Source organism: Penicillium antarcticum, assembly GCF_028974205.1.
Source record: "Penicillium antarcticum strain IBT 31339 chromosome Unknown utg000009l_segment0_segment0, whole genome shotgun sequence".
Taxonomy (NCBI): Eukaryota; Fungi; Ascomycota; class Eurotiomycetes; order Eurotiales; family Aspergillaceae; genus Penicillium; species Penicillium antarcticum.
In genome coordinates this window covers 4,839,560-4,867,122 of record NW_026695307.1, presented here as the reverse complement: position 1 = coordinate 4,867,122, position 27,563 = coordinate 4,839,560, and the positions used below count along the sequence as shown (strand labels likewise).

Below are 27,563 nucleotides of genomic sequence, written 5' to 3'. Positions count from 1 at the left end.
TTGGAAACCCCCTTAGTTGCGCTTCTTGGCGTTGTTGAACTCGCGCACAGTAACCTGGCAAGCCACCTCCTGGCACAGACGACGACGACGGCTGAGGTCCAGGTTGGCTGCAAACTCTAAACCAGAGGCACGCTCAACGGCCTCGATGGGGACCTCGAAGTCAGTCAGGCGCTTGTCGTTGGAAATGCGGGCATTGGGCAGCACGAAGGCACCCAAGGCAACCTTGCTGGTGGGTAAGTTGGTGCCGTCCTCGGCGTAGATAACCTTGTAGAAGTGGGTGGGCACAGCAACGTTAGGTGGGTTGCCAATCACCTCATAGTTGACACGCCACTTTCCATCGGGATCCTTGTGGGGGAGGTACAGAGGGCCAGTAACGATGCGAACAGACGGGTACTTCTTCGCGAGGTCACGGCAGAAGGTCTCGAAGTGCGCCCAGTAATCACGGTTGAAACCCTCGCCAACCTGAGGGCACATGTTGCTCAGGGAGAAAGTGTCATCCATAGCCGGCTGGGACCATTTGGCGTCCGCAGCGGGAACCTGGTGGCCGCGGTCATAGCCGGAGCGGAAGTAGTCTGCTAGCTTGGCGCGGAACATGGCCGGGATGTGTGCGTCCTCGGTGAAGGTGCTGTGCTTGCGGTCGGCATTGTTCAAAGCAAGGGACTCGGGCGTGATGTGTTCGGCGACCCAGGAGGGGTTACGCGTGCGACGGTCCAAAGCACCGTGCAGGACAAGGTTGGAGAGCTCGTCGGCGACTGGGCCTGGGAACCCATATTGCATGATCCCGGCGGGGTTGACGGGACCAAGAGCAGCCTTGGCAGCCAGTGCCGGTGCTGGGATCGCTGAGGGAGCTGCGATGCCGGCTGTGTTCGGGGTGGGAGGAATTTGTGGTTGCTGCTGTTGCGCTCTGGGTTTGCCGTAGAGCAGCGCGGTGACACCAGCACCAGTGGCGGCACTGGCGGCGGCGATGACGGCCAAGGTTGCTTTGGACATGAGTGAACGTCCCCGAAGAGTGTCGGGAGTTGGCCTGGTTGAGTCGAACGTAAGTCAACAATCGGAAGAAGAAACAAAACTGGCGAAGTCACGGGCCAATCACAGAGTCACATGTGAACTCGAGTATAACTTCTGTTGACGTCCATTTTCTTTAGGGCCCAGCGTCTTTTATATCTTTCATAGCGTTGACTTATATCCTCTTTAATCAGCTGAACCTAGTCAGTCGCATTCACTAGAATCTCTGTGTCCTCTCAAGGTCGATCATATGCAGGTCGGACAGTATCATGCCGTGTGGTATCACCTAGTCATGAGCCTCACTATAAAGAGACACTGTTGACCTGGCTACTCATGCTCCATTGCCGACAGTGTCACAGGCATCAACAGTTTCAGGGCCTTCTTAAGAGAGACTCGCGATGTCTCCCGGCTGTTGTTTCCGGCTGCCCCCCCCCCCCCCCCCCCCGTCATGAGGGGGCAAAGTGAGAACCTTGGGGGCAAAGGAATGCACTGGCCTGCAACTGATAGAGAAAACCCCCAATCCCATCTCACCATGGCTGTTCTCCTTCTGTTTTCCGAGAGAGGCGAAGTGAAGCTTGACCGCCAACCGCCAACCAACGGCCGTTGAATGCAAATTACATCACCGTTTTCGTTTTCTCCAACTCACAAACGCCATGGCTGCCAACGACCTCCGGGGGTGGGTGATGAGCGCCGTTTCAGGCGTCGGTGAGTGTCGCGATTTACAATTATCCAACCTAGCACTAATCATTTTTAGCCTGCGTCCTCGGTTCAGCCATCATCTGTGTCGATGTGGTGGTGCAGGTGCTTTCCCGCCGCAAGAGCTTCCAAATCGCCAACAGCAGTAACTTCCTGTCAGCGTCATTATGTCTCAGCGCTGGTGTTATGGTGAGTTGAGACAATGAAACTGAGATTATCCGAAACTAATGTGTCGCAGCTCTTCACCTCCCTCTATAGCATGCTGCCCAACTCGAAAGAGTACCTGACCCGCGCCGGCTTCTCTCCTTCTGTATCTGCATACATATTGACGAGTCTTTTTGTTACTGGAGTCGTGGTTATCCGCATCGTCTCCACTTTCCTTCATCGTTTTATTCCTTCTCATGTCGTGGACTGCGCACATACTCACGGCGACCCGGAGAACGATCCCGAGCGCGGGGAGAGTCGAATTGAGGATGAATACTCACATAAACATAAGAATGGAGATACGGAGCGAACACCGCTTTTGCGCCCCGCCGAGCATTTAACTTTCAAGTCAACCCCGGCCGTGGTGCAACGGAGCCAAAACGTTGAGCCCACTCCAGTACGGCGTGAATCCGTGCGGGCAATGCTATCACGCCGAATCACCTCTATCATAGGTGGCGTCAAGCCTCTATGCGATGAAGACGGACCATGCTTTGGAGTTTCGCAAACATGCGGCCGCGAGTGCACTAAGGTTCTTCCTTCAGCCACTGTAGCTGCCACCGAGATCCCTCGGCCGGGTCTGCCGCACCGACAGAGCATCTCTGCACCTTTGGAGTCCGAGATACCTCATGCAGAGACTGATGTTGACGTCAATACTACCACCGGTGAACCTGAAGCAGGCTACTTTGACACCGTGGCTGCGCACCGTGATTTGCACCCATGCGTTGCATCCTCCTCTTCATCTCAAACCCATGATCATCACTCTGAGCATATGCATCACTCACATTCCGGGCATCACTGTCATGATGAGCCACACAACCATGAGGAAGATGCTGATTCCGGACGTCCCAAGTCCGCCGGTGGCAATCCCCACCACCACCATGTACCTCAAAATGCATTCCTCTCCATTGGACTGCAGACCTCTCTCGCGATTGCTCTACACAAGCTTCCTGAGGGATTCATCACGTATGCTACCAATCATGCCAGTCCAACACTAGGTTTGACCGTGTTCCTGGCCCTTTTCATCCACAACATCGTGGAAGGTTTCGCCATGGCACTCCCCCTTTATCTAGCCCTGAACTCCCGCTGGAAAGCAATGTTCTGGTCCAGTCTTCTTGGGGGTATTAGTCAACCCGCCGGGGCTGGACTAGCCGCCCTTTGGATTTGGAGCACCGGCCAGCGCGGCAGTGGTGATGCCACCGGCCCTTCATGGGGTATCTACGGCGGAATGTTTGCAGCCACTGCCGGAGTAATGACCTTCGTTGCCCTACAACTCTTCAGCGAAGGACTGGGTCTCACCCACCACCGCGGTATGGGCATTGGCTTTGCCGTTGCAGGCATGGCGTTAATGGGACTGAGCTTTGCATTGACTGCTTGACCACCTCGGTTCCAATGTTCATTCTCTGGTCTATACTTTTTGGCTGGCATATGGATATAGACAGTGCGTTTTGGCGTTTTATGATGTTTGTGACTTTCATTCTATGGCCGCGGTATGGCCTTGCACGACCTTCACGTTATATCTTTACAGGGTCATTGCATATTATCCTTCTTCTTCTTATTGTTATTATAAAAAAGCCTGCATGAGTGGAAGAATATCAATGGGTGCATTGGGTATTGATGGCACTGCTTTCTGTGGATAAAACATAGAGTTAGAGTATTTTACTGAATGGTCCTTACTTCTTACTCAATAGGCCCTCGTCCCAGTTGATCATCGGGCAAGGGAAAGCAATCAGATAACAAAGTTCTAGTGAATAATGCTCTATTCATATAAGTTCGTGGGCTAATATATGCATCGCGAAAACAACAAACCTAGCATATATCAATACTCAAGCCCAGACAGGCTCATTGCTCGGATCCAACCCAGCCTCAATCCTTTCAAGAGCAACATCCAATTCCCAAGCAGTCTGAATCCCACCCTCTTCGATTGGCATCCAGCAGCGCTCAATAACACCCCCAAAAAAGACCCCCACAGTAGGAGGTAAATGCCACCGGTGGGGCCAGCGAGGAAAACTATGTATATAACGTCTCTTATTCCGCAGGAACAAGTCGACATCGCATCGATTCCCAGTAGCAATCTCATAGAAAATAGCCCCCAGCAACGCAACATCGATCTTAACCGTATAGCCGCAGTCGCACACATTATCCATATTCAGGTTTGTCGGAAGCAATGACGACCCCCCGAAGTCACAGTACTGAACCATCAAATCGTCTGTCAGGAGAACGTTCCATGACTTAACATCGACGACCAAGACATTTCGAGAATGGATGTACATCATGCCGCGGGCTAGCTGGCGCATCCAGGCTTTCATTTTGTATGCGGGTGGTTCGATTAGGGCTTTGTCGAGGAGGTTGCGTAGTGTGCCAGCTCGCATTAGCTCAAGCTCGGTGCTGAAGAAGGTGAATTCGATCCATTTCAGGACTTCTGGGCAAGCTGCTTGGTTGGCCAAGGGCTGGAGACGGATATAGACCATCTGCTCGAGGCGTATCGTGTCTAAATTTTCGACCACTTCGCTTGCTCTGGAGTCTGGACGACGGAGGGGTGTCTTGACTGCTTTGCCGCTAGATTGAAGGACGACTGATGAACTGCCGTAGCCGACGATTTCTGGGTAGGGGATTGTGGCGCCGGTCATATCTATGAATAGAGGGGGCTCACTCAGATCCATGAAGATATTTGCTTCAGGCATTTTGGGCGGCTTGTATGAAGTTGGAGATTTGGGTATGCGACATGATGGAATGATGGAATGGCTTGGGAAAGGAGATTCTACGGTGGTACTTGGGGCAGGTAGGGCTTTTGCATAGTTTAATGTCCGGTAGCTTCGGCCGGATGTTACAACCTAATTCGTAATTCAATCCATGCATTCTACTATATTTTGGGTGTGCGGAGGGTATATTCCATGTCTGCAAATATCAAACCCCAACTCATACCACGGAATGGGTACATGACTGTGATTAGGTACTTATTTGCACATCAATGAAAGGAAGATAAAATAGAATATATTTTACATATCTTATATACATTTATTGTTTAAGTCCTTATCAGATTGGTCATTTGCGTGGCTGCGTTCCTTTTAAAAGGAGCTTAACCCCTTATATAGATCTCCTTTGGATAAATATGTTAGTTAATATTTGTCTACTTGATCAGATGCAAAGATATCGGGACTTATGGAAACTTAGCAACTAGCTAAGAGGGGCTTTCGAATCATTAAATCCCAGGCTAGGGACAAAATCATAGAGTAAAATTCATTCAATGCAACAACTTTATGGACATACAATTTAGGTCCTCATGATTAGAAGCCAATATAAGATACCAAAAAAGAACCAATCACACGACTATACAACCCAATGTATATATTTAAAGCGCCTGGACCGAGATACGTCTCGGAGCACCACTGCCATACAAACCAGCACCACTAGACTCACGAAGATGATTGTGGTGAGCTTTGCCCTCCTCTTCCAGATCGTCGACATCCAGACTGAAGCGGCGAGGCTTAGACCACATTCCAAATTGCTCGCCGCCATTGGCTTCACCAACGCTCTGAATTGTCTCAGACTCGATACCAAAGCGGGATCCCAGCTGCTGGAACAGATCTGCGTGAGCTGAGGCTCTGCGCGAGGTCTGATCAGCACCCATGCGACCTTGAGCACGGCGGAGTAGCTCCATGTGCTGCAAAGCAGTATCGGCAGCACGGGCATGACCCTTAGCTTCGTTGTCGCCGAGCAAATCGTACAAAACTCCTTCGTGGAGAGTAGCGGCCGACTGGTGGTTATCCGACGCAGTGAACAGACCAGAAAGCAGCTTGGTCATGTCCAATGTGACGGGGTCGCAGCTTCCCCAAAACCTGGCGCAAGTTGTAGCAGATGTCGCGGCAAAGCTGGATAGCTGAGTCGACATGGCCGCGGCAGAAGCGGGTTTCTACCAGACGGCGACCAATCCAGACAACTACATCCGGTGTCCAGGTACGCTGGACGATACGTGATGTCCAGAGTTGGGTGAGAATTCCCTCGAGCTCGTCGAACATATCGTATTCGCCTAGAAGGGTGATGATTTCGTTCAGGTCGTTGAATGGCAGGTCCACCATGTCGATTCCGATGGACTTGGATGCTGCCATAATCTCCTGAAGAAGCATCTTGGACTTGACTGACATGCCGTGATAGGTCTTGTTGTCTGTGCATTTGGCCGCCTTGTGGCCGCTCAAGTACAGACAGATCTGTGTGGCTGTCTTGATACTGTTGTAGTTGTTCAAACTTTCGGTGAGGTGAATGAACGAGTGCAGCACGCCTGTCAGGATAGTTGCATCCTCAAAGCAGGATGAGTTGCACAACAGACGGACGGTGTCCGCTGTCTTGGTGAGAATGTTCATTCTGTAGTTCTCGTTGTGCACCTCATGCAGGCAGATCTGGTAGAATTGCTGTACGATTTCCTTGTCGGCGACATTGGTGGCCGAGAGGTTGGAGCAGAAGTAGTCGTACAGCTTGTCCTTGGTATCTGCGGCAGCGCGGACGCGCTTCTGTTCGGACTGTAGATTATACAGAATGTGGCCCGTGATCAGAGTAGGGATGAAATCGTGGCCAGTGAGACTGGTGGAGAAAGCCTGGTAAGTGGACGTCTCACGGGTCATTTCGGTCATAATCTGGCTGTAAGTAGCGCGTCGGCCAAAGACTTCCTCGAACCCAGCGACAAAGACGGCGTCGCGACGGTCGTGAAGAGCCATAGCAGAAGCCTCAGAACTGTACACAACGCGGTGGCGCAGTTCATCAAGCATACTGTTACCGCCTTCAATGAATCCGCACTCAAGGTAGATAGAAGCAATCTTGCGAGCCCAGTCACCCATCTGATCAGGATCACCACCAGCGTGCAATACATCTGTGACGAAAGTGTGGAGAATTGCATTGCCCTGCTGAACAGAAGTCGAAGTTCCCTGTCTCGAGTGGGCCATTGCGAGCTCGCGCAGCCAGGACAGGGTCGTGGAGGAGAAGTAGCCCTGGGTCTTTTTGGCCAGCTGGAACTCCTCTGTGTAGAGATAGCGAGCTTCACTAGTCGAATCGTGTTTCCGAACATAGAGCTGTGCAAGCTTATGCTTGAGCGTAATTGGCAGAGGCTGCGTCATCTGATCGAGACTCCTGGATGACTGAGAGGGATCCACCCATTCACTGATTTGTAGAGGCTGCTTGTACAAGGCGATAGCCTGATCAATGTGGGAGTCGCTGCTCTCGCATAGCTCAGCAAACAGCAAAGTGGCATTGAGCGTCTTCTGGCTGGTAGGACCGTGCACGTGGCGACAGGTCATGACATAGTCTGAAGCAACCTGATATCGCTCGGCGAAATCAGAGCTCTCTGTCTTACGGGTTGTCAGAATAGACATGTAGCCAAGATAGGTCTTCTCCAACATGCGATCCACCAGGATCTGGTCGAACGTATGCTTCTTGTTATCTTCGACAACAAGAGTAGGCCAGAGCGAGCGATAGACACCCAGGGCAGATTCCCACTGCATTTCTCCTTCATAGAGAGCAATAAGAGCAATGGCAGCATCGATACCCTCCGGGGCGATCTTTCCATCCTGAGAGGTGACATTGTAGATACGCTCGTACGTGCTCTTGGCCTCGCCAGTCATCTCTAGGCGAGTTGCCAGAGCAGCCTCGAGATACATGTTGTCGATGGTATGCTTGTGACTCTCTCCGAGGCGATATGTCAGGAAGTTGCTGACAGTGTGGAGTAGAGTCAACGCCTTGGTGAACTGGTAGGAAGTCTCGTAGAATTCGACCACAGCCTTGGCAACGGCGAGGACAGACGGAACTGGAACCTTGTCCGATGCAACCAAAGACCCAAATGCATTGTCGTAAACATTTGTTGCCTGTTCCAAATGCAGTCTGCGGAAGTGGCAGTAAGCCAGGACCAGGGCAAGATCTGCAACAGGAGGTGCCAGCTGAGTAGAGAACTTCTTGTGGGATTTTGGCTGCTCGACAGTTGGCCAGATGTGCTGCAGGACAGCCATCGAGCATTCGCTAGCTTGAGACCAATCTTCCTCCTGAATGTAGATGCTGGAGAGGTTGTGGCACATGATCAAGGTGGTGACAGTCATGTTACTCGAGCTTGCCGAAATGACATCCAGCAGCTCAACCAACAACTTGCGGTCTTTGACAGAGAGCGAAGATGCTCGCTCCATCGAGACAGAGTTGGACATGCTTTGGGCAATTGACAGGGCCAAAGCAGTGGAATCCTCAGAATACTCCTGGTTAGTCTCCTTGTAGTATCGCCACATGAGCACCGACAAAGTGCGATCGAGGCCCCACAAATGCATCTCTTGTGTTTCGGTCCTCAGAAGGTGCACACGGTGCATCATATCCGAGGAGTGGACACCAGTAACCTCAAGATCAGCGACTAGTTCACGGATGATGACTTCGGCTTCGTCGTTTCGGCCGTGGCGGCGAAGGAACTGATAGTACAAGAGAGCCACATTGGCCTTCTTATCCATCATGTCGACAGAGTCTATGTCACGCGAGTTCAGACCTGCCCAAAGGCTAGAAAGCACGGCTTGGGAGTGAGCAAAGTCCCCTTGCTGTTCGTACATCTGAGCCATGTAAAGAGTATAGTTGATTCGACGCTCGTCGGTGACTTCCATGGTACGGACAACATTGTCGTACTTGGTTCTGGCAATGTCTCGACTCATTTCATCGCTTCCAGTGGTGGAGAATTGTGCAGTCAAGAAGTCGGCAGTCTCGGAAGACTGATGAGAGTTCGTGCCGTACTTCTGAAGAACTTGCTGGTAGAATTGCTTCGAGATAAGCAACGCGGAGTTCTGGTCACTTCGCGACTTGTACATGCTGACAATGATGCCGAGATACTTCAGGCGCTGGTTGAACTCAACACCAGTGATCTCGGTGTCGGTCAGGATCAAGTATCTCATGATATCCTCCTGCTGGGTAGTCAGGGTTCCTTTCTCAGAGAAGGACTGGGTCATCATCTCGGAGCATGTCAGGGTAGTGGTTTGTGACTGTCCAAGGAGCTCCTGGCTCAGCTTCCACGCTTCATAGCAGTGCTCATCGGCATGGCTAGCGTGAGCCAGCTTGGCAACGCGTGAACTGAGAAGCAGACTTTGTAGCAAGGCCATGTTCTTGTCTCCAAGAACAACTCGGCGAATATCACTTGCAAGTCGGTAAAGTTCGACAACACTGGAGCGAGTGAACTGGGACTCGCGGCAAGTCAATTCCAGACGAGCGAAGAGAACAGTGGCCGGCAGGAGTTTCTTGAAGCCAGTGTCGAATTGGAACTCCCCGTCATCGGTCACCAACGGTGAGGACAGCAGATGCGACAGCCAATAGCGTGCGGTGTATTCCAAGACGGCGTACTTGTCAAATAGGTGGTTTCGCTCCTCCATGCTAAGCTTGTCCATAGAGATATCAACTTCCTCTTGCACGCTGAGCTGCACACACGAAAGGCATCGAATGAGCAAGTCGTAGTGGGCCTCTCTGAGATTGATAGACCTGGATCCAGAAGACTTCGCCTGGCTGATGACGTGGTCACGAATGCAGGTGTGGGCAAAGGACACCACACCATCGCGTGTCATGACTAAGGGACTCAGCGCATTCAAAGTGTCATGGCTATCAATGAGTTTACTAGACACGTAGCTAGGGCCCTTGGGGTCCACATTCAAGAGGTGCTCAATTTCCTCGACAAGCAAGGGTCTCTCTGCAGCTGCAAGCCAGGAAACGATATTGAGAGTTCCGTGTTGGCTGAAGTCGACGTTCGTGGAGTGGAAGTCAAGAAGATCCGGCATTGACTGCGGCAAGCTTTGCACGGACAGAACAGCCTGGCTCATTGTCTTTTGCTGCTTGGCATATGCAACCGCCATCTCTGCCCAGGTGAAAGAGCCCTGTGATCGTTTTACGATGGAACCCACCGCTGAGTCAAGCTGATTGCCCTTGAGAGTGTCGAAATTAGCGCCGGACGCGAGCATCTTGTTCACGTAGGCTGTAAGATCTGTTTTCGTCTGAGAAGTCTGCAGATTGAACTGCTGGACGTTCTTGGAGCCCATCTTCGAGCTGAGCGGCCGGGTGAAGGCGATCATCTTAGATCCAGCATTTTGTTTGGCAAGAATATCACAGAAGTGATCCAGACAAGCCACAGCCTCAGTATCTCCGCCCTTTATCTGGTCGATGCCATCAATCACAAACATGTACTGGATGTTGGAAGATAAACCAGTTCGAATTCCCTTCCACAAAGACTCTTCGACTTCGTCGTCGCCAGCTCCATCAATGGCACCTTGGGCTGCCTTGGCAACATCGACAAGAATTGCCTCCTGCGTTGGGATATCACTAACACAGTGATCTAACATCTGGTGCAGGACACCCTTCAGGATGCGCAGAGGCAGAGTAGCGACGGGGATATCAGCCCCTGGATTTGGTCAGTAGGTGGAAAGCAAATATGATATCTACAAACTTACGAATTGTGTACGGAATGACATTCCAGCTATCATGCTCAGCTGACTCCTGCAGTCTCTCAACAGTCCATTGAGCCATGGCACTCTTGCCAGAGCCAGCTCCACCTGTGATGAGCATCACAGGGTTGGTAGCAACGGTGAATTCATAGAGAGTGTTGTTGAACCATTCGAATGATCCTTCCACGAGATTATGGGCGCGAGAATCTAGAATGAACTGGAGAGGGCGGTCCTGTACCCCCAGGAATTGTCGCAAGCTACCCAGCTCTGGGGAGGAATAGATCTGCGAGCTATTCTTCACAAGCTTGAAGGTATGAGAGTCGACAACGCAGTTCCAATGAGTAGAGTAGCGCTTGGCATAGGTCACAAATGCTGCGTCCACGTTGCGTCCAATGACCTGGTCAGACTCCTTGCTCTTGAATCCCTCGACACAGCTTGCGGTTGTGCTACAAACCATTTCAAGCAGGTCGGAGAAGACTGCGGCAACCTCTGGCTGAAGCTCAGGAGATGACTTGTACGCGGTCTCATACTGGAGCAGCAAGTAGATACCCACAGCAACACGACCGTATCGGCCAAAGACGCTTTCAAAGACATCAGTGTTGTCAATGTCAGATTCCAAGAGCAGGATGCAAAATCCCCAGATGAGCATTGCAGCTTCGTTGGCAGCAGGTGCAAAGACTCCGACAGACTCTCTGAGGGCGTCAACAGCATATGCCAGTCTGGAAGCCCATCTGAGGCAACAGTCAAGCTTGCTGCCGTCGCTAGGCATCCAACGGAGACGCTCAGTAGCAACAGCGTCGAAGAAAGAGTCAACCGTAGGGCTGCGGCGAGTGATCTCATCGGAAGACAGACCCAGCTGGGTCTTGCACTTCTGGGACACAGCCTGGACCTTCTCTTGAAGAACAGTAACCTTGAAACCACCGCTACTGAGCTGTCTGACAGTGCGCTTCGTAGCTGCTCCGTTCATACCACCCGTGCCGGTACTGCTGGTTCCAGTTCCGCTGCCAAGTGCATTGCTGGCTTCACTCTTGCTGGTACTACCGTATACGCCACTCTTCTGCAGTCTTCCTCCTCCAACCATGGCCGCTTGGGTAGTTTGGCCGTTGCCGGAGAACGCATTGCTGGATGTGGACTGGTTTTGCTGGCTAGCAGTAGCAGAGCGCAAGCCACTGACCTGGCTAATACCACTGATTGGGGCCATGCTGCTGCTTTGGCTCATGCCACTAGTTTGGCCCAGATTACTAGTCTGGCCCATGTCGCTAGCCTTGCTCATGCCACCGATGCTAGAATAAGCACTTGTTGGTGGAATAGCAGAGTCGAAGCCTTGGCCAATGCTTTGGTCCAGATTTGCTCCGGAGGTGCTCTTCGTTGCTTGGCTGTCGGTGGCCGAATTTTTGATGCTTGCAGGATCGACTGCACTGGCAGTGGGTTGAAGCTGACTCTTTGGGCTTGTGGAGGCAAGATCACTTGTATTAGCAAGTTCCTTGCGACCCGCCTGGCTGATTCCAGAGGTTGAATAACTTTTGCTTGACTGATCCTTGGTGGTAGTGGTCTGGCTGCTAGTCGCTTTGCTCATTCCACCGCCGCCGATGACAGCTGCAGCCGCAGCCGCAGGGTCCTGTTCGGCTCCTGGCATTTGCGAAGTCTTGGAACCTTGTTGTTGAAGGTTCTTTTGGTTGGCACGAGACTTCGACATGTCGTGTTCACCAGGTTCTTTGGAAAGACCTTTGTCGCCGGTTCTGTCGTCGAAAACGTCTCCGCCGATGGTTTCCTGGTCGTGAAGTTCGTTCTGGATGAAGTCATCGCTGAAATCATTGCCAGCGTTGGCTCCTCCGTTCTTCAATTGAGCTGAGCTGTCTTTCGCATTGCTTGGTGCTACGGCAGAGGGAAACTGGGAAGAGTTACGCTTGGCGGTGCTTGATTTGCTCTTGTCGTTGCTCAACCCTGCAGTGTCTGCAGTGTCGGCAGTGCCAGCTTGGGAAAGACCTTGCCGGTCGATGCTTGATCCAGTGGCATTTCCCTTGCTGGCTTGAGAGTTGGCGTCTGCCTCGGTGAGACTCTTGCTGGTGACGCCGCCGTCTCTCTTCATGATAGTCTCTCGGCCAGTTTTGTTGTGGAAGTTCTTCTCTTGAAATGTTCCTTCCTTGGTGATAGGGCCCTTGCGAATATCGTAGTTAGGTTCGAGTATTCCGGCGGCGACGCTGCCTCGACGGTCCATCTGGTCATTGCTTTGCTCCTTCTTGTCGGATGCGCCAGTCGACTCTTTTTCGGAATTGTCTTTACTGGCACTGTCTTTGGCACTGTCTTTCCTGAGTTGAATGACAGGTGGACTACCAACGTTCCGCTGTTCCTTGCTTGTTTCATCAGGAGAAGCCGTTGCGGAATTGTCCTGGCTAATTCCTTTGTTGATTTGCTGTCCAGTCTCCTTGGCATTTTCCTTGCTCATGTCTGGTTTATTGACTCCGGTGCTGCCCGAGGCTCCGCTGGCACCACCTTGGCTCGTGGATTCCTTGGTGTTTTGGCCGCCGGTAATGATGTCCTTGGCGCCGTTGAAGTTTCCGTGGCTCATTTCATCTCTGATAGAAGCACTTCTGTCGAGTATCGTGTCCTGGCCGCTTGCATGACTGGAGCCCTCTTTGCTTCCACTACTCATAGACAATCGCTTGCTCAGTCTTTTGGCAACTCGGGTTCCAATATTGTCGGTATGTTCAGCCTCGGGTTTAATTTTGATTTGATTGTCGGTCATTTTGAATGAATTTGATTGATTGGCGCGTAAAGATATTAACAATAAATAGGTCGTAATAATAAAAGTTCAATAATAGTATCATAAAAGTCGTCTCGGTTGGGTTGTCATGTGTAGTCAATGGTCATAAGGGAAAAAACCGGTACTATGGAGAAAACGCCGGAACTAAATAATATCAGTACGTTCTCTAGCCAACATTGCATCATGAATCGGATATTTCCGAGATATGCATTTCATTTGTGGGTGCACAGGCCAGAATGAACGTATGAGAGATCGAATCTTCTTCTGCATTCTGGAACCAATACTCAATTCTGTCTGGATTCCAAGGCCCCCGAGGTGATCCTAGTAAGGAGCGACGACTTCGATGTCATGCACGGTACAGTATCAGAAGTCTATGATGCCGAACCGCATGGGAAACAAGATGAGTGGGCCTCCCGACATCTCATGTCTCCACATGAGCTTGGGGGCATCATCATGCGATTCGCGGTCAAGGTTTCCCTGAGAGAACGCAATTAGCCCTTCTATTGCACCTTTTAATTAATACAGAAGATTAATGAGGTTGAGGAAGATTTGTGCCTTTGTTGCTATTCCCTTCTCTTTTTGAATGGCAGGAGACTTAAACATCCATATTGAAATGACGGGGATCGACTTCGCTCGATGCCATCGCATTTGTGGAGTAAAGGCACCGAGTTTGGAAACAAAGAATCTAAACTGAATGATAGAAACGATGTTTCCCCTCAAGTGACGTCTAGACATTTTCGCGGAGCCTTCTGGGTCGTCAACTGGTTTCGCGAAGAATGCAGGTTAAGGAGTCCCGACGTTGCGACTGGCCAATTCGCCCTTAGTCATCCGTTCCGCCCCCGGATAACCTTAATCCAACGCGTCGATCCGTGGGTATATCAGCTGTGGACTATTAATTAGGTTGAGGATCGAATGGCAGTTGAGGAAAGATTCCGGATGATCCGGTGGTGATATCATCTTGGGTTGCGTGGGTGACGGCATGTCGGAGGACCACGACAGCGGGAATATCCGCTGGTTATGTCATGACATTTCACTCTGGACAAGTTCCTTTTGAGAAATAATAATGATGAGTCAGTTGAAGATTGATTGCCAGGGTAATTTACTTTATAGATCGAATTCGTCTTGCTCAACTACCTTGGAACTGCGTTTTGATCCCTGTCCTAACCAATGGTCAATCTCCACAGTTCGCAGCTCATAGGATAGTCATGCGAGATAACACAAGCTCTTCAGACGAAATAGCTCTCCTATATCTCGGAATTGCCGATGCGAGTCTGTGTTGAGTTCCATGATATAAAATATAGACCCAAAAGAGCGACTTTCGGGTAAATCAACTCATCGCTACCGAGATGATACAGCGCTATTCTGTCTTTGCGCTTCGGTGTCAGCCAAATATTCCTATCACTGAGAGTTAACATGTCACTACAGCAGAGTTTATAAGTGTGCATGCAATACCATAGATGAAGTATCAGACTGTCTCTATGCGAAGCCCAGCCACGAGGAGATTATACGTTGCCTTCACCAAAGACCATCTAGCGGCCAATAAATCTTTATTTTCCTCAGAGTGTTATTAGAAAATATGTGCGCATATCTAAAGCGAATAAAACGTTTTCTAATAGGGTATCAGTGGCAAGCCTGATCTGTGCCTATCTCTCATCCACCCGATTATGATGGATTTACTAAAAGTCATGAACGCAACGGTCCCTGGCCCCGCGAGTGTTGTTTCCTTGATGTATTACCCAGAATCATTATTCACTTTGATTATTTCTATGGTATATATTCGTTTAGATTTAGGTGATAGAAGCTGTGAAAGAGACGTGCCACTTGGTGTGCGAAATTGGGTATCAGACCTGACTTTCCTTTCTGTCTCACTGAATCAACACGACTGATATCTAACTGGTGCTCCCATCTACCAAGAATTGTTCATTTAGGTCGAGCAAGGTAGTGAAATCGAAAAGATCCACAGGTGGTTGAGACCCCAAAGCAAATACATCTCGTGCAGCAGCTTTAATCTTTTGCATGGTCAACTTCGAAATGGCCCAAGTTCGTCCCATGGACCTCAACACTCCAATATTCAAGCCGATGCGGTCACGGTTTGCATCAGACATCTTTCCAGCCTTTATAACTGCAAGCTGAACAATGCAGCTGAGCGCAAGGCCACAGGTGAGTAGCGGTGTATGTTTTTCAACTGGTGAACTAATTGCAGCTAGTGAAGATAACTCATTGGCTGCTCTGAGTGCTTTTGCAGCATGACAATTGTGGGAGAAAGCGGAGTCCCGAGGTGATACCTGCTGACTGCATATGACATCCGCGCTGACGGCAGAAGATGACATGAGGCCAGAACGAGAAAAATTCAGATGGATCGAGGCAATGTTGACAATCATGCAAGCCTGGAACATTATCTCATTGACTGAGCCATCCTGCCGTAGGAGTTCGGCCTTAGAGCTGGGTAAATTGAGGAACCAACTAGCTATGCGAGCGTCGATGGCCTCTATGAGGTTTTCATTACTTCCGCTCATATCACGTATCTTCAGTGCCCAGTTGAGGATGCGCACGGCGTCGATTCTATAGGTATGTGATGAAAATTCAGGCTCTTCGTCGGCAAAAACGTGTGTATCGAATTGGGCGATCGTTTGTGGATTTGACGAAGTCAGACCTTCGCGAAAGGTAGACTCTTCGCATGGAAGTGGCACTTCGAGAGGCTTGACGGCTGTGCGGCAGGTATGCTGCACCCCAAAGGATATTAAGAGGCCTTCAATGACGAAAATCTCCCACCATGTGCGTCGTAAACATTCCGCCCGAGTTGGATCGTTAGGGCTTTCAGTCTCAGCATAAGTAGCTCGGTCCAGGCCAAGCTCAAAGGCCAAATCGACAGCTGCATTCAAGCATTTCTTAGATTCCACATGCTCAGTACGCGAATGCAGCGCAACGGACAATAGCAAAAGTGCCTGAACCTTGTTGGCTGATGGTCCTGCCCTCAGAACCGTTTCGACAATTGCGTGGCCATAAGTTTCACTAGATACGGATGAAGTGAAATGAGATGCAACAAACTTCACAGCCTGCCTCAAATATGAAGGCAAGTGAGCCTCTTGGAAATGTTCCCGTGGTGGAAGAATCGGATGGGCTGGGTGAAAATAGGTATAGTAGATAGCAAACAAGTAACTATCACTTCTGGTTGACACAGGAGATTCCGGTGTCACATTTTGGGGTGCTTGTCGAGTGTCGGATGCCATAATTGCCAGTGTATCTGCATGACAAGGACTAGATGCCCTGGGCTTTCGTGGGTGGGATGTCGCTTGTTTAAATTGAAGACTGCATAGTAGAAGCGGACCTCCACGAAGATCCGTGATTTTCACAGCAAGACTTCTGCACTGTTCGAAGGGGGGGTTGGATAGGGCGCGGCGTTTCGTCGAAGGCAAATCTATCATGAGCGCGGGATGAAGCGCATGAATCGTGATGGATGATCAAGTGTGGGAGGGAGAATAAGTTTTGTTGGACCCCTTTTTTCACTCTGCCTAAGCGCGGCTCTCATTAATATCGAGAACACTGTCCACTTTGACGAGAGGAATTTAGTGAGCTGCGTCGGACTTAAGGATGAGGCTTTGTGGTGACCATAGTCTGATGCCAAGAGTAGACACGAATCGTTTGCCAACTCATCAGAGCTAGAGAATTGATTGCTGCTTGGAAACAATGCAGGTTGGTTTAATTTGCCCATTTCGTGCATGGATTAATTCCCTGGGGTCGAAGGATGCAACCGAGAAGTTGGGATTGGTGGCCGGACATCGGGGACCATATTGGAGCCCGGTCCCGCTGATGGAGGTGGCCAGTTGATATATCCTGAAACATGCAATTACATATCCACCAACTGGGTTTGAGCTTTTAGTTTGAATTAACTGATGGGGATAGACATCGACTTTGTTCTAGATTGTCATATCAAAGATAGAGTAGCGTTGTGTAGCTAGAACAACTTTCTCGCGCTTACTCTCATACATCGTCTAGACCCTGATTTTCAAAATTCTGTTTAAAAGACTGAATCAATGCAATATATCCATCAGGCATACATAAGCTTGTAAATGAATTTTTTATGGAAAGAAAGACGGCGGTTTCGCCAAAATTTAAATTTGATAGTTGGCTGCGTTGCCCTTGGGCTCTTGCTCCTTGGAAATGCGAAGACTCCATGGCACTAGTAAATACACTTGTGGCTTTCTATCTACTATGGGACTTGGATTCCCTTTTTAGATACCACTTGGTGATGGGAAGTCTGATATCTAATGGTTACGACCCGAATTTGGTAGTGAGTATAATTATACCCTTCGGGTTAGGAGATAAGCCAATGACAGCAAGCTGACTAATGCCGCAGCATATGAAATCGAACATTAGAATAGGGGCAGTCTTTCCCATTGGAATGCACACATAGAAGGTCTGACAACTCCATAGAACCCTTCTTTGATTTAATATCGCCAACCATTAAGTTCTGATATCTAAATTATGGACGACGTCATAACAACTAGGCCGGCTGGCCCAATGGCAAGGCGCTTGACTACGAATCAAGAGATTGCAGGTTCGACCCCTGCGTCGGTCAATATCTTTTTGTTTTGTCCATTCTTCATCGTTACGAAGCACCAATGACCGCTTTCTAGTCATTTGTTATCTTTGGACCAGACTAAATCCGGCGATAAATTTTTTCTCGGACCTCGCACGTGGCCAGTAGGAACATTGCTCCTTTGGAATACGTTACAATCAGGGTGAGTATTGTGAATGGTGGATAGAACATCGATGCTGCGATACAAAATGTTATTGGACTGATTTGATCCTCCTTAATTAGCAAAGCCGGTATTACTTCAGGGTAGTAGCATGATATGGACAAGTATATCGTTAGCACAAATGGAGAGAAATGATGAACGGCGACCAGCTGTGGGTCCGTTGATCCCCTACTACACATAGCCCCACATGTCTAAAGAGGTTGACAATGTAGACCCCGGCGGTTGGTACACATACAGTCACTAAATGTCGCTGTAACTTCTGCATTCTCACCTTGAAGAAAACACTCCGCGTATAGAAGAGATCATAGCTCATAAGAGCTTCGAATCAATCTCCCGAGAGAAAGCTTAGTTCGGTCATGTACCGCAAATTCTTTTTAATTCCTACATTTATATGATACCGTTTCAGACAATCATCACCCGAGGCACTCGGGAATTGGACGAAAGGGGGTAAAAAGGAGTTGACAGATTCGGCGAAAACAAAGAAATGAAATACACGCTTCGAGGAATTTGTGCGGGGACTTTGTAATAATTCATCAGTGACATTATATATATATATATATATATATATCTATTGTTATCGATCTAAGAGCCAAATATACTGTAGTATACATGTATGCGATACACATAATGTAGGACTCATGCGTGTACTTTACATGGTTAAACCCTCAAGCAGTAATTCTTTCGTCCATCATCTTACTCTAGCTTCAGAGTAATGCCAAAAACACCGAGAGAACCACATGTAATGAACAAAGGCCCCCAGATTGCAGGGACAAAGCGTCCTTTCAACAGGTTTTGTCGAGTGGTCACGTATCGAACAAATGAATATCCAAATGACCACATACTGATAGCCTGGCAAACTCGGCTAGCCACACGATCGCTCGTATTGCCAATTAGGACCAGTGGTCCCTTTTCTGTCGCTGTACAATGGGCCTCATTTGAAGGCTTTGCTGGGGAAACAGCTTGTGTCAATGACTTAGGTACATTGATTGCCTCCTCGCGGGAGTTGCGATTGAAGATGTTGTCAATGATATCAAGTCGAGCGAGCGCAAGTGACATTGCTGCGAAAGCTAGTCCCATCCGGTTCCAAGAAAGGAAAGTGCGCTCGTTGGCCTGATGATCGCGTAGTTGAGATCCATCGTTAGCCACTGACTTGGGCATCAAGCGACGGAAGATATGACGATTCATGTCGGGTAATTTGTGGTTATGTTATGACCAAGGAGAGAGGAGTAATTATTGTTTATGGAGAGGTCATCTCTTAAAAAGCCAATGAGGAGCACAATTGAAGGGGGTCACAGTATGGTAAATAGTAAAAAGGGATTAGGGTTAGCTCGGCTGCGCGAGGATCTAATCGCCGTCCAAAGTCACCCGAGAGCGGTGAACGGCGATCGCATACCCATAACGAGAGTCCCGGAGGAGCCGGGTGAGACTTATATGATTCACTTGAAGTGTAATGATCTCCAACAGATATTATAATAGTCATTATGGTTTCAGACACCTATATAGTCTCATTCAAAGTCTCCGGAGCAAGTATATTATTTTATGCATTCTTTGTACCTTTAGGCTAGCCTCTCTTTCTCAACCTCTTTTTACCCCATTCCTGAGTGCCTCTGGTGAACCAATTAGATCAGATAAAGGCTTAAGTGTGAAAGGATCTATGACCATTTTCGTACTCTCTTCTACATTGGAGACTCAAATATACTTTTAGGATCTCTTTCTTCAGGGGATTGTGTCTGGCGCCAAATATCATCTGGTCTCATCATTGGATCCACATTTCACTGTGCCGAATTAGGAGACGAAGCAGAAGAACAACTTGAAGCATTGCAGCTATGACACGAGTCAATACAAGAGAATCGGGTTGAAGACCTGATATTTCCTATCACCGCTTTGCCTGTGTCATCAAGACACAAGGGGCGAAGCTGACAAGCTGCATAGTAAGTCCTCCGGATACTGTATTTCAAGCGAAAAAAAACATGGCTCTATCCTACCTTTAAAGCCCGACTTTTGAAACCCCATACTTCTATCTCTCTGTTTTACTGAACTCCAGCCGGAGTAGGTTGGACTTAAAAATCTCTAGACCAATATCGAGATCTTGAGGGATATAAATCGACCCTATGTCCACCCACACAAACCTTCTACAATTCCATCACATTTCACCATGACTACTCGCTACGCAGAGGCCCACAAGAACCCCCAGGGCCCCGGAGATGCCCGCCCAGTGGCACAGCAAATCATCAGTGACGAAGGTCTGGAAGGACAACTGACCGGCCACACCATCCTGATCACTGGCGCGGCTCATCACTGGCGCAACTCTCTACCTCACGGCCCGAAACCTAGAGAAAGCCAAAAACGCTTTGGGCGAGATGGTTGCATTCTTCGTGCGTGCACCTACTAGATCTAGACCTGGAATCCCTAGCCAGCGTGCGCGCCTTCAGTCTTCAGCCTGGCGGGAGTCAGACTGGACTTTTGAAACACATGTCTGATAAAGAGAAGGAGGCGCAACTGTGGCAGATGTCATTAAAGATGGTCGGCGGAAAGGAATAGGACACTTGACTATTTCATAGATGAACATGGCTTCTGAAATCTGTTTAGCAAGCTAAATCAAGGGTTGCTCTCCATATATATTATCGCGAAAGGACCATTTTCAGAATAGAAAATGCGAAAATTGACTCATGCTCCCAATATAAGCCTGTTAATAGCAATGTGTTTGCATCGCACAGTTCTATAGACCGATCGATATAAGCATATCCGATGTCTTCGGGGCCCTTGGACTTCTATATGCTCTCATTACCTACCTGGTAGCATTGTTCAGCCCAATTGCCAACAAAAAGATGACTTCCATGTCGTCCAAGGTTTGGCTGTCACTGGCTGTTCGGCCGGATTTGGTATTTCCATTGCCCGTAATTCTATCCCATGGCCATTCTGTGATCGCATCTTCTCGCATCCCTTCCAAAACCCCAAACCTTGTTGACAAAATCATCCAAAATGGCAGAAAGATCACGCTCGATTTCACGAACCCGGAGAATGAAGTGAAGAAGAATATTGAAGAAGCCAGCGCGGTCTGTGGCCGGTTAGTTGTGGTAGTTAACCACGCTGGCTATGCTACAGCCGGCAACTCCGAGTATAAATCATGCCAGGCTATACACTCAATGCATGGAAGATTCTGACCTCTTACTTTGAGTACAGTGCAAGCACAATTCGACACTAACGTCTTTGGTGCCCTGAAAGTCATCAAATCCGCCTTACCCGCAATGCGCATCGCCCAGTCAAGGACCATAGTATTGCGTATCATAGAGACAAGCGCCTGAGCGTTCATAGTCAACGCATACCCGCAGAGAAGTGGGGGATCTGGTAGGTCGTAATCTACTCTATATTGGCTACGATTGGCGTCAACCCTTTAGCGATTGATCCCAAGATATTGGCAACTGTGTATCGTCTTTTGCCTCTCTCAACCAACCCAACCATGAGGCTGTATGCGAGCGTCATTAGGATGCAGTCATCCCAAAAGTCTGTGATTGAAGTGAGTCAGACTACCAGGATGATCAGAGCCAGAATGACGGGGAAAGGGCCTAGACCTGAGTGGTCAGAGGGAATCATGGAGGGGAACCGCGGAGAGCCTTAGACCCCTGGAATTTTAAATTATATAGGCTGTGGAAGTGCAGGGCCCAAACTCCCAGTGTAATATCGTAGATAGGTACCTGGCAGAGCAAGTCTACTCCAACATCCGAGACAAACGAGTGGCACTGAAAGCCAGCCCCGTTTCTCAGACTCTATATTTCAGGCCAGAAGTCGAAACAAGGTAGAAGAAGTTTCCATTCCTGGATTGGAAATGCATTCATGGAACAGCCTATGTAGAGAGTCGAAAGTGACTCTGAAGTCTGACATGCGAAAACAGCCCGTAGACAGCCTCACACCCAACCACAGCCTTCCATCCTCAGACCGCCATGTTGTTCAACAATTTCCGTGATTCAACCTCCATAACCCGTGCGTTACCAGCAAAAAAAGAAATTCAAGCGAAAACGAAGCATGATATCATCCGTCCAAGTACCAGCCGTAATCTGGTTGCTCTCGTTCGTTTGGGCCGTGGTCGTGTCGCGGTTATGCGAATATTTGTCTCAACATCGTGTAACTCGACTAGCCGATCGCGGCGCGGTTGGTTTTTTCAACGACTTGAATAGTTTATTGGCCGGGGTTGGGGTTCATCTGTAGTTGAATGTGTCAGCCTTGCGAGTCCTTCTTTTTCGATATTCGTGTGTATGTGTGGTGTAGTTCGTTTGAATTTTGTGTGTTCGGTTGTGTGTGTGGATGGGTGAGTCATTCGATATGTACCTTGCGCTTGCCACCGGTCATGGTAACGTTGACGAAACGGCGAGTGTAGAGCACACGCTTGTAGGCGCGACCCTTAGGGTTCTTCTTCTTCTCCTGGGGCTCGACCTGGATGCAAAATTGTCGTTAAAAGGACTGGTCGGATTGTGAGGCCACGGGCGATCGTCGAGTGGCGTTTTGAGGGTGTCGAAGAGAACTCACCTTAGGAGTGGCAGCCTTGACCTTACCGGCACGGGCGAGAGAGCCGTGAACCTTACCCATGTTGGATGATTTTGATGAACGAGAGGTAGAAGTGGTTTGGTGATGGAGCGATTCTTGTGTCTCGATAGGGTTGCAAAATTGGGAGTGCGACCTGTGGGGCGGCTTAGCGAGCAGTGTCGGTCCGGATTAACTGAGCCCGTATGGGGTCATGTGATGTTGGGTCAAGTGCTGAGGTAAGCCGGGGTTAAGCCGGGTTATCGGCTTTGGTTTCTCCGAAGTAAATGATTGACAGGCAAGAAAAGCAATGTATCCGCATACTAAATAGTGTCAAATCACAGTTGATTGGCTCTAAAATTGGCTCATACATACATGAGTCAGTGTTGTCTTGCATGTACGTGGCAAATAGTATTCATTATTCAACCATGGGTTTTGACTGCTATTTCTGATATTATGTCTAGTGTACAAGCCTCCACTGCTATGCAATATAATTCGAAATTTCCAAAAGGTGACGTATCCAACGTGCTTTGCTTACATTGAGGCCCCCTTTGACTTTTCCTTGGCGGCAGCTTCTTCCCGCTCCCTCTTTCTTGCCAAGTACCGCTCCTTGGCACTGGAGACTTCTCCCTCGGTCTTGCGGCTGCGGCTCTTCTCGGCCATTTCTCTTTGCTTTGCAGCTTCGGCCTCCTCTTCTTGTCGCGCACGCTCCTCCAGTTGGCTTGCGACCATGTCGGTCTGTCGAGCACGTTGAGCAGCACGGCCAGACTGGTGGCCTGCTGCAGCACCTGGTCGTGCAGACGGACGTGGGGCTGCTTTGGGGGCAGATGGCTGGGCCTTGGGTTTCGGTGCCACATTCAATCCAGCAGAAAGAAGCTGGCGCTTGTCGACAACTTGACCCTCGTCGTTGACCACGACGTTGGCACCGCGAGAATTGAGATCTTCAGCCTTTTGAGTATCGGTCTTTTCGTCTGGCTGATCTTCTGCTTCCTCTTCCACCTCGCCTGTCTTGACACGGCGGGCGGCTTCTTCTGAGGCCTTGACGACTTCCTCGTGCCGTTCCTCTCCTCGCGATAGCACATCTCGGTAGAAGCCGATCATACCAGAGTTACCATTCTTCTTCCGGCGTTCTTCCTCTTCCTTCTCGCGGCGCGCTTCTTCCTCCTCGACCTTGCGCAGCTCTTCTTGCTGGGCCTTGTAGGCGGATGTGACGAACTTCTCCTTGTCTGCAAATTCGTCACCTTCGGCCTCACGCTCCTTGGCAAGTTGACGGTCGCGAGCCCGTAGTTGATCCCGCTTCCGAACTTCTGCGCTTTCCAATAAATTCTTCATGTATTTCGGTACATCGCTTTTCGTTTCTGTTGAGGCCTTGGAAGGTTTGGAATGAAGACTCTCATAAACGGCATCGTAGGAGTAGATTGATGGGTCAAGTTCTTCGGCTTCCTTTGCATGCTTCTTGCTGCTATGCAAAGCCGAGAGATTAGTATATTCTTCGCCAGCACCTGGCGCCTGCTTTGGCTTTGCCTGGTTCAAGCCAAGATTCATCTGCCCTTGCTGTTTCTCTTTTTCTTCGTCTTCATCTTCGTCGTCGGCAAATAATGAGTTCTTGCTGAGCGGTTTGATAGGGGGCTTAGGACCACTGCCTAGTTGCATTTTCCGTTTCGGTGGCGGTCCTGTGCTTGAAAGTGCCTTTGGTTTCGGGGCTGGCTGCTCTAAACCTCCAATTGTGGAAACTTCAGTGGTACCGTTATCATTCTGCTGATCCTCGTCCCCGGACACATCGTCGAATATGCCCTTCTTGCGCTTCTGTCCCAGCGCGTTTCCTGGTTTCGGCGCCGCTTTCTTGTTCGCAAGATTCAATCCGATCGGCATGTTGGGCGGCGCGATGAAAGTGTCGCAATCCAAGCAGCTCCACAGTTATTTACACCTGGCGTAAGGATGCGACGTGAATGTTATGGGCAGAGGTGATGCTTGTCGAGGTCAAAAAGTTACGACAGCGATAGGCGATAAAGCAGTAGCAGGTTATCGATCGGTCACGTGAGTCTATTTTGCGGGGAGGTTCGAAGTATACCTTAGCAAGAATGTGAATGATAATAGCATTGTCTCGATTATACTTCATGTTACTTTTGAGGAATTTGCTGAGCTTCTGTTGATTTATCTTGTAAAGGTTTGCAAATTCGAAGTTGTCGCAATTGGCTCGTTCCTCCGTGGAGGGCGATATATATAATTCTGGGAGCCGCATGTATGCTGCTTATGAACAATCAAACTTTCCCCAAACGCTTTACTCGGAGTCACATACAAGTCCAAAGATGCTCTTCTCGTTCAAATCTTCCATCGTATCTCTCATCTAGCGCCTCATGTACTCTGTACACCAACAACTGTATTGTTCAGCCGATAACCTTATCACAAACCACGTGATGACGAGCCGCCAAGTAAACAGCCCCCGGGATCTTCAATCCATCTCAACCTTTGAACTACCTTGAACGGCCCAAGATGTCCTACTATTTTACCATTCTGTCGCCGACCGACACCCCTCTATTCAACATCGCATTCGGTACATCCAAGGGAGGTGGCGATGGCATTGCCCGGTTCCGCTTCCCGGAGACCGCGCAGTACATGAACCAGTTCATAATCCACTCGAGTCTGGACATCTTGGAGGAAGCGCAATGGACGAACGGTGCAATGTGAGTACAGAAATCTCTCTATATTTCTTGAACCCCACAAAAAGCAAAAGAGCCCCTGAGAATCACCCACGAGCTGCACGACTCATGGCCCCGGCTTTGCGATGTCAAATACCTCGATCAATGTGTACCCCACACAAAGCTTCAGACAGCAAAGCTAATACTCTTCAAAAGGTATCTCAAGCACATCGACACATACCCACCTGCCGCAGCCTACATCTCCGCATTCCTCACCCCAAGCGGCGCACGTTTTCTCCTCCTCCACCAACCCCCGCACCTCCCCTCTTCAACCAGCACAGGCAGCGGCCTCGGGTCTTCATCATTGCTAGGCTCAGCCGGATCCACAACCCGTGCTTCGTCAAGCTCCGTCGCCGCAAACCCTACATCCCCGCAGACCGAGGAGGCAGTGCGCCAATTCATGAACGAGGTGTATGAGAACTACGTCAAGACGGCAATGAGTCCATTCTACAAACAGGGTATGGAGATCAAGAGCCCTGTTTTCCGAACGAGAGTTACGGCTGCCGGGAAAAAGTGGCTGTAATTGCGTTTTGTGTCTTCTATTTTTTTTTCGCTTTACTACATGAGCGTGGCGTTTATGGGTCTAACTTCCTCGCGGAGTCAATTGCATCGCATTTGTTGCAACCTGCTTTGCCAATACCAAAAGAGAGATGGGCAAGCTGAACATTTGAACCGAGCATCGACTATACTGAATAGTGTTTAATGCATTGAAATGACTGGATTCTCGTGATAACCAAAAAGGCTGTAGATCAAGTAGCTAAATGCAACACGATTTTTGTTTTCCAAGCCAAGCCGTTGAAAAAGGCTGGAAAGAGAACGAACAATTCATCCTTCGAACCGAAATTCCTGTCCCGCTAAAAACTTTCCAAAAGATAAAAATGACCCGAAGAGGTTAATCTGCACGCTTCGCTTTCTTGCAATCGCAAAGAGTTGAATCCAATCCATTCCCAATTCCGAACGCCGAAGATATTTCCTGCCGGTACCAGCACCAAAGCATTCACAAAAAGATTTTACCCGCTAAAATGACTAGAGCAAAAATGCTCAGCCAACCATTTGAGGAGCCAGCTTCTTCATGGTGACGGCTTTGAAATTGTCCACTGCGTGAATCACGTCTTCCAATTTGGCAACGGTACCAAAAATACCACCTTCCATCTTGACGGAGTTGATAGTTCCAAGATGCAGCGATGGCTCGCTGGCAGCAGTGGCATCGTCTAAAACAACGCAGTCGAATCCACGGTCGTTGGCTTCGCGCATCGTGGTCGAGACGCATACGTCGGTCGTCACACCTGCAATGACGAGGTTTTTGATGCCCTTGTTGCGAAGGAGGAGCTCAAAGTCAGTGTGTGCAAAGGCGCCCCGGCCGGGCTTGTCAATTACCGGCTCGCCGGGGAGAGGATACAATTCGTCAATGGTGTCGTGGCCCATTTCACCGCGAATGAGAAGGCGACCCATGGGTCCGGGGGAACCAATTCCCAGGCCGGAAGCATTGTTGCGGGAGCGAAAGGCTTCGCGGCTTGATAGAGTTGATAGATCGGGTCGGTGGCCTAATATTTGTTAGGTATATGGAGGATAGATGGGGATATAGCACCAGTGTACTGCGACTTACCCTCGCGAGTGTGATATACAGGGAAGCCACCGGAGCGGAAGGAAAGAAGTAGCCGCTGCAGGCGAGGAATCAAAGCCTGCGTTGCGGAAATGTCATAGCCCTGATATCCCATGTATCCATCAGGCAAACAAACTATAAAGATTAGTAAAACATCCAATTGATCGAATGAGAGCAATGTTCAGACATACAGTCTTTTTGCATATCAATAATCACAAGCGCCGTGGTATATGGAGTAAATGATGAATCATGTGGCCAGTCGTATGGAATAGCGGGCACTTGGCCCTTGCGAGCTTTATGCTGAGGCGCTTGCCGGGGTTTATCAACAATAGGGCCATGGTTATGTGTCGCATTCATCACAGTCAATGTCCAAATACCGGGAGACCCGGCTGCAACAAGCATAAACGGACAATCCATCAACCTTGACGTTCTGCGCCGTTTCCGCGTCTCCTCGGTGAGACCGTTCCGGGGCCGATAGTGACCGCCACGATCACAGCGCAGCCAGACCTTAGCGGTGCGGCCGGGTTTCTTCTCGGTCGGCATGCTGGATGATTTGACGACCACATTGTAGCCATGTTCCTTGCCGTGGTTCTGGACAGCGGCGAGGAGAGTAGCTCTGGGTGAAGGATCAGCTATACGATTTCAACACGCAAGGGGCGAATGGCGGAGACACCCACTTGTCAGGGTATGTGCCTTCAGGAGGGGGCACCAATTGCATTGCCAGTTCTGGAATGTCTTGAAGGTCGCTCGGCGCATCGTCGAGGTTCAGATCGGTGGAGTCGGCCATGGTGACTGATCAAGGTAGGCCCTGGCCTCAGTTGATCTAGCTAGAAGGTGGAATGAATGAGTATGTGTCATATCATCATCGCAAGTCCGATGCTA

General features: G+C 49.5%; 10 protein-coding genes across 10 annotated transcripts; 3 read left to right on the top strand and 7 right to left on the bottom strand.

Annotated features, from left to right (window-relative positions):
* Positions 1-12: 12 nt before the first annotated feature.
* On the bottom strand, positions 13-990 carry N7508_010176 (DNA/RNA non-specific endonuclease; the record flags this gene model as incomplete). The annotated part of the gene is made up of 1 exon (XM_058468236.1): positions 13-990. The coding sequence occupies one exon, from the start codon at positions 988-990 to the stop codon at positions 13-15; it is 978 nt and encodes a 325-aa protein (XP_058316082.1).
* A 668-nt stretch (positions 991-1,658) lies between these two features.
* Positions 1,659-3,280, top strand: N7508_010175 (Zn(2+) transporter ZRT3; the record flags this gene model as incomplete). Its single annotated transcript, XM_058468235.1, has 3 exons — positions 1,659-1,710; positions 1,760-1,890; positions 1,940-3,280. 3 exons carry the CDS (start codon positions 1,659-1,661, stop codon positions 3,278-3,280), a joined length of 1,524 nt encoding a protein of 507 aa, XP_058316081.1.
* A 448-nt stretch (positions 3,281-3,728) lies between these two features.
* On the bottom strand, positions 3,729-4,586 carry N7508_010174 (uncharacterized protein; the record flags this gene model as incomplete). The annotated part of the gene is made up of 1 exon (XM_058468234.1): positions 3,729-4,586. One exon carries the CDS (start codon positions 4,584-4,586, stop codon positions 3,729-3,731), a length of 858 nt encoding a protein of 285 aa, XP_058316080.1.
* A 668-nt stretch (positions 4,587-5,254) lies between these two features.
* On the bottom strand, positions 5,255-13,083 carry N7508_010173 (uncharacterized protein; the record flags this gene model as incomplete). Its single annotated transcript, XM_058468233.1, has 3 exons — positions 5,255-5,698; positions 5,742-10,294; positions 10,344-13,083. 3 exons carry the CDS (start codon positions 13,081-13,083, stop codon positions 5,255-5,257), a joined length of 7,737 nt encoding a protein of 2,578 aa, XP_058316079.1.
* Positions 13,084-14,990: 1,907 nt separating this feature from the next.
* N7508_010172 (fungal specific transcription factor domain-containing protein) lies at positions 14,991-16,331 on the bottom strand (the record flags this gene model as incomplete). Its single annotated transcript, XM_058468232.1, has 1 exon — positions 14,991-16,331. One exon carries the CDS (start codon positions 16,329-16,331, stop codon positions 14,991-14,993), a length of 1,341 nt encoding a protein of 446 aa, XP_058316078.1.
* A 2,223-nt stretch (positions 16,332-18,554) lies between these two features.
* N7508_010171 (uncharacterized protein) lies at positions 18,555-19,046 on the bottom strand (the record flags this gene model as incomplete). The annotated part of the gene is made up of 1 exon (XM_058468231.1): positions 18,555-19,046. One exon carries the CDS (start codon positions 19,044-19,046, stop codon positions 18,555-18,557), a length of 492 nt encoding a protein of 163 aa, XP_058316077.1.
* A 970-nt stretch (positions 19,047-20,016) lies between these two features.
* N7508_010170 (uncharacterized protein) lies at positions 20,017-20,253 on the top strand (the record flags this gene model as incomplete). The annotated part of the gene is made up of 1 exon (XM_058468230.1): positions 20,017-20,253. The coding sequence occupies one exon, from the start codon at positions 20,017-20,019 to the stop codon at positions 20,251-20,253; it is 237 nt and encodes a 78-aa protein (XP_058316076.1).
* Positions 20,254-21,797: 1,544 nt separating this feature from the next.
* On the bottom strand, positions 21,798-24,287 carry N7508_010169 (splicing regulator NSRP1-like domain-containing protein; the record flags this gene model as incomplete). The annotated part of the gene is made up of 4 exons (XM_058468229.1): positions 21,798-22,061; positions 22,188-22,292; positions 22,386-22,536; positions 22,918-24,287. Coding segments are annotated over 4 exons (1,650 nt in total), but the record flags the coding sequence as incomplete, so codon positions are not given.
* Positions 24,288-24,872: 585 nt separating this feature from the next.
* On the top strand, positions 24,873-25,601 carry N7508_010168 (TRAPP subunit TRS20; the record flags this gene model as incomplete). The annotated part of the gene is made up of 2 exons (XM_058468228.1): positions 24,873-25,063; positions 25,235-25,601. The coding sequence occupies 2 exons, from the start codon at positions 24,873-24,875 to the stop codon at positions 25,599-25,601; spliced, it is 558 nt and encodes a 185-aa protein (XP_058316074.1).
* A 518-nt stretch (positions 25,602-26,119) lies between these two features.
* N7508_010167 (cysteine hydrolase family protein) lies at positions 26,120-27,468 on the bottom strand (the record flags this gene model as incomplete). The annotated part of the gene is made up of 4 exons (XM_058468227.1): positions 26,120-26,622; positions 26,685-26,816; positions 26,873-27,297; positions 27,359-27,468. The coding sequence occupies 4 exons, from the start codon at positions 27,466-27,468 to the stop codon at positions 26,120-26,122; spliced, it is 1,170 nt and encodes a 389-aa protein (XP_058316073.1).
* Between the last annotated feature and the right edge of the window lie 95 nt (positions 27,469-27,563).